The sequence below is a fragment of the Micropterus salmoides genome, unplaced genomic scaffold (assembly GCF_014851395.1).
Source record: "Micropterus salmoides isolate LMB-PRFRI ecotype aquatic unplaced genomic scaffold, ASM1485139v1 Ms_hic_scaffold_5, whole genome shotgun sequence".
NCBI classification, from domain to species: domain Eukaryota; kingdom Metazoa; phylum Chordata; class Actinopteri; order Centrarchiformes; family Centrarchidae; genus Micropterus; species Micropterus salmoides.
Window position 1 is genome coordinate 19,860,403 of NW_024044237.1, and position 6,983 is coordinate 19,867,385.

The 6,983-nt window shown below is 41.7% G+C and overlaps 1 protein-coding gene across 1 annotated transcript; it reads left to right on the plus strand.

The window, feature by feature from the left end:
- Positions 1–618: 618 nt before the first annotated feature.
- LOC119888416 (zinc finger CCHC domain-containing protein 7-like) lies at positions 619–5,180 on the plus strand (the record flags this gene model as incomplete). The annotated part of the gene is given in 8 exon segments (XM_038698972.1): positions 619–624; positions 674–971; positions 2,978–3,030; positions 3,485–3,595; positions 3,942–4,112; positions 4,311–4,346; positions 4,586–4,690; positions 5,063–5,180. Coding segments are annotated over 8 exon segments (898 nt in total), but the record flags the coding sequence as incomplete, so codon positions are not given.
- Positions 5,181–6,983: the final 1,803 nt, after the last annotated feature.

Here is a 6,983-nt window from a genome sequence, read left to right on the forward strand (position 1 = left end):
ACTTTAGGACTACTATATTATAAATTGCACATTACTAAATCCACTCCAGGGCTTTCAGGAATGAACTTGTACCCAAACTGGGTTTTTTAAACGCTGGAGGCAGTTCTGGTTGTCCAACATTTTAACTCCCGGAAACGCCGGTAAAGTGCTTCAAACATGTAAACAAGAATGGAAGCAACGGCTCTCTCAGCTGTATGGAGGGAAACATTAGTATTGTGCATTGCGTAAAGTCGCCACCGTTATATACTGGACTACAATGGTAAGCGCCAGAGAAGTGTTATTATAGAGTTTATTTCACTTGTATGTGTTCGCTAATTTAGCTATTTCAATTGCCTCGGCTGCTAAAGAGCTAACGTTAGCATAGCGTCGATTAGCATGATGTTAGCCCACGTGTCAATACATTTTTTTTATCACAATAACACGTTTTAGAAAAAGCATCCCCTATCCCGGCATTTTTATTTCGGCCGGTGCTAATGATTAAGAAAAAGTTGTGGTTACACGAGACATTACCCGCCGCTGTTTTAAAGCAATGCACTGAGACATCGGTGGGTGGTGCTGTTCAGCTGCTGTTTTCAGGTTGTACTATGGACTCTACTAAGGAAAATGATGGTGAACACGATGATGGTGAGGAAGGCGGCAAAGACGATTTCTACTTTATTGAGGATTGCAGTAGTTCAGGCGGCGAAGAAGAGGTCAAGTTCAGTCACCAAAACCTCACAGCAGCTGCAGAGAAGCTGCACGGCTCTGCAGGGAATGCTCTCCTCCGCTCCTCCTGAAATTCAGCATCAATCCTGGACGGCCGCTGCACAGCAGGACGAGTCCTACTTCCAGTTTGGACTTAAGGGAGGAGGACAGTGACCAGCCCGTCGAGGAGTGGATGATCCTGGGAAAAGAAGAGCAGGTGGAAGACTCAAGTATCCAGCTCAACCTGAGCTACTGGAACAGCTCTGAGGATGACTCTGGAGATGAAGGTTAGACCATACTTGATGCCACTCTGGGTTAACATACAGCTACTACAAGTGCAAGAAAATTGTTTTTATAGTAGTTAAATTTGCATTGTACCTGAAGAAAAAAACAAGTCAAACTGTGAGTGAAGGGATGTGTCCAAAGTTGTCCAGCTACATGTGCTGAAGGATCGTCTTTAGCCATGTAACATTAATAATATGAAAAATATCTATACAAGAATCAAACATGAAACACACATTTAGGCTCATCCAATTTATGTCAGTGAGTTACAGAATATAGGCTACAACTGTGTGAATTTGGTGTGTATGTTGTGTGAGAATATTCAGCTACATTTGATTTACATGTTAATGTCATTAAACAAGTCCTGTCTCATATATAGGCAGGGAGAGTTCAGTGAGTGAAGCAAATAAAAGCCCAGGCCAGGGTATTAACTGAAGTTTTACTGTACGTGAATGACCATAATTCACAGCTGATAGCAAATGGCATGGTGCAGTATGGAAGCATATCACCACTTGCTTTTATTTAACAATGTGGAAGTGCTTAAGGATGAATCTTTTCATTAATAAAAGGCTAAATGATATGCAAAAACTATATATAAATAAAACATATTGCAATTGTGACATGAGACCATTTTAGTGGGAATGGTAATCTTTGCATTTCATTTTCACAGAAAAAATATAAAAAGGATGATGGTAGGATTTTGGCTGGGGACTGTACCAAACAACAATGTTCCCTTACTTCTGGAGAATATGATTTGTAGACTGGGCCATCTCTGTAGCACCCCAGTGCTTCATTTATAATGGCATGTTGTGACACATTTGACCTTTTTTATCAAAAAATTGCAGCTGCGTTTTGAATAATGCACTTGGCTATATTGCAATTTCAATAATATTGCAATTAATTGTTCAGCCCTAGTTAAAATCGGGTGATTTTAATTAAGGGAAAGATTTTAATAATTGTGATTTAATTTGTGATTTTAGTTCAAATGGTGAGAACACAGCTTTGAATTTCCCCGGCCTTTCTGTGTGGAGTTTGCATGTTCTCCCCGTGTCTGCGTGGGTTCTTTCCCACCGTCCAAAGACATGCGGCCTAGGTTGATTGGTGACCCTAAATTGTCCTTAGGTGTGAGTGGTTGTTTGTCTGCAATGGACTGGCGACCTGTCCAGGGTGTACCCTGCCTTTCGCCCGATGGGATTGGCTCCAGCCCCCCGTATGCCTCCAACCCTGTAAGCAGGATAAGCGGTTGACAATGGATGGATGGAAAACAGGATACACTGCTGTTGTTTTTCTAAAATTTTGTGGACAACTATTAGGATTATCTTTTTTTTTCTGTCTAGAAAAAACTCCAATCCAGTATAACAGATAACTCCATCAGTATTAATATTCCATTAATATTTCATGTACAGCTCAGCAGGGTAACCAGCTCTGTTATTGTGTTTCAATGCTCCAATGTGGGATAAAAAAAATAAAGATGAGTTCAGATAGAAATGCATTTCATGCAGAAACAGTACATAGACACAGATAGTTAAACAGATTCCTGTAAATCTATGGGAGTGCAATTTATTTTTAAACTCACACAGAGACATTTTGGTCAGCATGCACTCAGTTTTTCAGAAATGCTCTGCTTCACATTAATAAAGATACTCACATTCGCACCAGGGCTGACATTGCACAGGCTGTACAGGCTGACCCTGTACATCCACTCCATCTTATCTTGCCAGCCAGCAGCTCCACTGGACCAGAGAGGTTTTCAGATTCTCCTTACACCTCACCTCGGCGATAGTTATTGTGGGAAGGTCAAGTGTTTTCCATTTTATAAGCCCTGAAAGAATACCTGGGAAAGACTCAATTTATTAGAATTGGGAAAATTTCCTGATCTGCCTTTTGATTTGTAAAACCTTTTTTTTTTGGAATTGTGTTTTACATTTTAAGAGGTATCCTTTAAATGTTAATGTATACACACATTTACTACAAATTGTAATGTTCTCCTTGGTCATTCTCTCCATTATAGATCAGACTGTGATACCAGTTAAGGATATCTGGGCTGTATCAGAGAAAGACAAGGTAAGTTTTAATATCTATTAATTGTCAGGAATACTGTAGTAGTTATTAAAGAAAACAAATCTACTGTTATTATCCAGGTGTCTGATATGGGGCACTTAAATAGTTGTTGAGTAGCAGTGAGTGTTTTTTTTCCAACTCTTTTTTTTTTTTCATATTGTCAAAATTCAAAAGCAAATAATTTAACGTTCTCTTGCCATTTAACAGTAAGAAGAAATGTATTCATGTATAAAGAATTCATTTTAAAAAAAATACATGCCAATGGCTTAAAATGAAGACAACTGTTACCTATGCTAAGGATATCTATTGAAAAGATCTGTTAACAGTAAAGATAAGCTCAGAATTTAGAAAACTGGCTAAAGAAGGAAATAACGTTTGGCTGTGACCTACTATTGCAGCGTGTGCTCAGTATTAGGAACTTACTTGTCTGTCATGTGTCTGTTCTCATATTATCTAGTGGGGTGCTGATCAGTCTCTGCCCAGCCGATATTTTGTGCCTGGTCGTTCTCTGATCTGTAACATCTGTAACAGGACGGGACACCTTGCCAAAAGCTGCTACTACCACAAGGTAAAGGAATATACACATAATAATCTTTCACACTGCCATTAAGTAGGTAGAAAGACAATATTAAGACTTTGTAGAAGAAATAACCATTGCAGTAGTTTGATACGGTTGTTGATTAATACTTACTAAAATCGCTTTCATGTGGTGTCCTTTTGGTCTAAAGTGCTTGCCAAAAAAAAGTGCTTCCTGCCGCTCTATACTTTTTACCATTTCAGACTGCCATAAATTACACCAGAGACAGCATGTGAGTGTTGATGAAATTCCATGGCCACCTGTAGAGGTTGGATCATAACTGCCATCCTAACACTCTCATCCAAAAACTTTTTTTTTTTTGTTTCTGTGTCAGCAGAAATGTCCCACCTGTGTCCTTTGTGGGATCCAGGGCCACATTCAGAGGGACTGCACGGGCCGCCCATGCCCCAGCTGTGGACTACCTTCACATGGCTTCACGCCCTGTGAAAGGCCCCCGGTGTGGAACCAGCACTGCGAGCGCTGTGGGATGACGGGGCACCTTTCTGATGTGAGTTTGTCCATTAGGCCCTGGGTCTGGCCCTTGTGAGTGTGATGCCATGTCGAAGGAAACTGTAAAAGCATTTGTCAGATGTGTGGATATTGTATAGCCTCAGGCGTGTGTGGGCCCCATTTCTGAAGTTTTTTTTACTATATTGCTAAAAAGAGTAATGTTCTCCTCTTTTTTTTTTTCCTGGGTTTTCCTCAGGCCTGTCCTGATACATGGAGACAATACCACTTGACAGTGAGTTGATGTTTTGACTTTACTGAACTTTTCTTATCTCACCTCACCTTGTGAATGTCCTCAGAATTAGAGGAAAAAATTTAAATTATCCAAACGGGGAGGAGTTGGTAGAGGACCATAATCAGGTTTTTAATACTCTGGTGAAATGAAAAGTTTGAATGCATGGATATAAAACTCCAAAGAATTCAACTAATGTCCTTAAATATTTAAAAATGTTATTTGTTTCACCTTTATTCCAGATCCGGTTAGAGGTTCCACTCAGGCCATTGACCAACCACACCCTAAAACATAAGCATTACCCAGCTTATTGTTACAATTGCTCTGAGAGGGGACATTATGGCTACGTAAGTGGTCAATGAAAGGAGTCCTTCGCTTACTTTAAAATTTCTCCTTCTTGACTTGATCGTCGCCTGCCTTAATCTGTTATGCCTTTCTTTCTCTGTCTTTTTCTTTACACTGTCGTGTCTCTCTTCCTTTCTCTTCCCCTTTGTACAACATACTCCTCTCTCTTTCTGTATCTTCTTTTGGATTGGACTTTACTGTACCTGCCCTTCTTTGATCCTCTTGCTCACTCATTTGCAATTGCATCCACTCTTTTGAATCCATCCCTCAATCACGTTGTTTTTTGCAACAGCGCCGTTCTCCGCCGTCCTACATCCATCCTTCACCTTTTCTCTTATTTTCTGCCTGTCTCCCTACATCTGTGTTGGTATCAGGAGTGCACTAAGAGGAGGATGGTCAGTGGGACTTGTCCTTCACTGCCCTATGTTTGCCACTATGACACCATGGAGGACATCCTCCAACGTCGTACCAGGATGCAGAGACAAGCCAAAGGTGACAAAACACGTTATAGTATGTACAGAATAATTGTAAATGTGATGATGTAAACATTTGCATAAAATTCTTTGTTTTATCTGTGCTCATTTGATTTATTTTATAAGTGGGGATTTGGGATTTAATCTTAGCTGAATAATAAACACATCTAGCCTTTGAAGGGTCCCCTCTCACACATTTTTTGGGATTGTAGCATACACCAGTTGGTGCTCTCAGCAGTTACCTATTTATAAGGTAACTGTAGCATTTAGTCAGGAGCAGATATCCTCAGACTGTATACAACTCTAAGATGATGATTCCACTCTCAACTGCGACAGCCTCCAGTTGGTGGGTCAGCGGTGGTAACCAAATCACTGCCCATCTGCCCCTGACTTCCAGCTACTCTCCTCTCACCTACTCCATATCCAGCATGATGCTCTCTATGCTTCCTACCCCATTCACCGAGTTACATCCCCTTCCTCCTTCTGTTGACACCCAGTGCAGTCGCACTTTCCTCACATGTGCCCTTTTGACAACCCTCCTCACATGGCATTATCGTCTTTTCTTCTGGGGACCATAACACAATGTCAATAGATGTAGAGAGGTATGGACCACATCTAGAAAAATGGAGGCTTCCGTCCAACATCAACCTTCATCTCACAAGAACTTGTCATTTGTAGTATGGTAGGTTGAGGCCTGTGCGACATGTCTGGCTTGTTTCCCTTCTGAACAGTTTCATTTCCCGCTTCATCTGCCTATCTTGCTGTAATGTGTCAGCAAAGACCAGCACAAAATTGTCATGGTACCACCTATACTGGCTTTGGGTTAGAGCTGTTTTGCACTCTGTCTTTATGTGTGCCAGAGTCCCCTTGCTGCCCCCAGAGTTTGCAGCTGGGGTCCTCTGCCACCATGTGTGCAAGCATGCTGATGAGGGCAGGATGTCATATACTGACCACAGTAGGAATGAGATGTGGAAAGGCTCTTGTCTCCACAGCACTGCCGTCGTTACCTTCCTCTTGCATAGCTCCCTCTTAGTCCAGGACTCCTGGACGGCGTCAGCTGCCCATTTGCGGCCTGATCTTGTAGCTCCAGCTTGGTGCACATATGCAACCAGTCTGTTAATGTTAGCAAAGCTCTGCAATTTGCCATCTTACTTTGCACTCCTTGCTTCAGGGTGTTAATAACATTAGTAGTCTGACATCAATACATTGCACTTGCCATTTAATTGGGCTGTACTCTGGGCTGAAATAGATGGTATGGGCTCTTCTTTTACTTGAAAGATGTCCTACCTGGTGATTTTGCCTTTCCTAACCACCATGCACCTCGACTTCGTATGTTGAAACATTGCACAGAGTTGCCAACACCCATCTGGTTTGTATGTGAGTCTCTGTGAACCCCTGAATGGCAGGCTGCTGAACGCCAGACTCCAAAATTGGGCCATGGGTGACATCTGCTGCTGCTGAAATTATGAGGTTCATGGCCATAATAAACAAGACGAGGGAGCTGGGGCAGCCAGTTTGAATTCCAATTTGGTTATCTGGCTGATGATCAAATGTGCTTCCTGAAAAATCTGGAATGCATCCATTTTAGATCAGCGTCTCGACATGGCTGTTCTTGATCATGTATGATGTCGGCCTGCCTGCAAGTACTGAGAAAAATATCTTGCACTCTACATTGAGGGGGGAGATTCTTCTTAACTGGCGGATTGTGGGGAAATCCTCTTCCTTAGGGATAAAACAACCCTGAGCACTTTTCTAGCTTGGTGGGATGATTCCATTGACCCAAACCCTTCATAAGCTTGCAGTCGCTAAAAGAGCTTTAGGC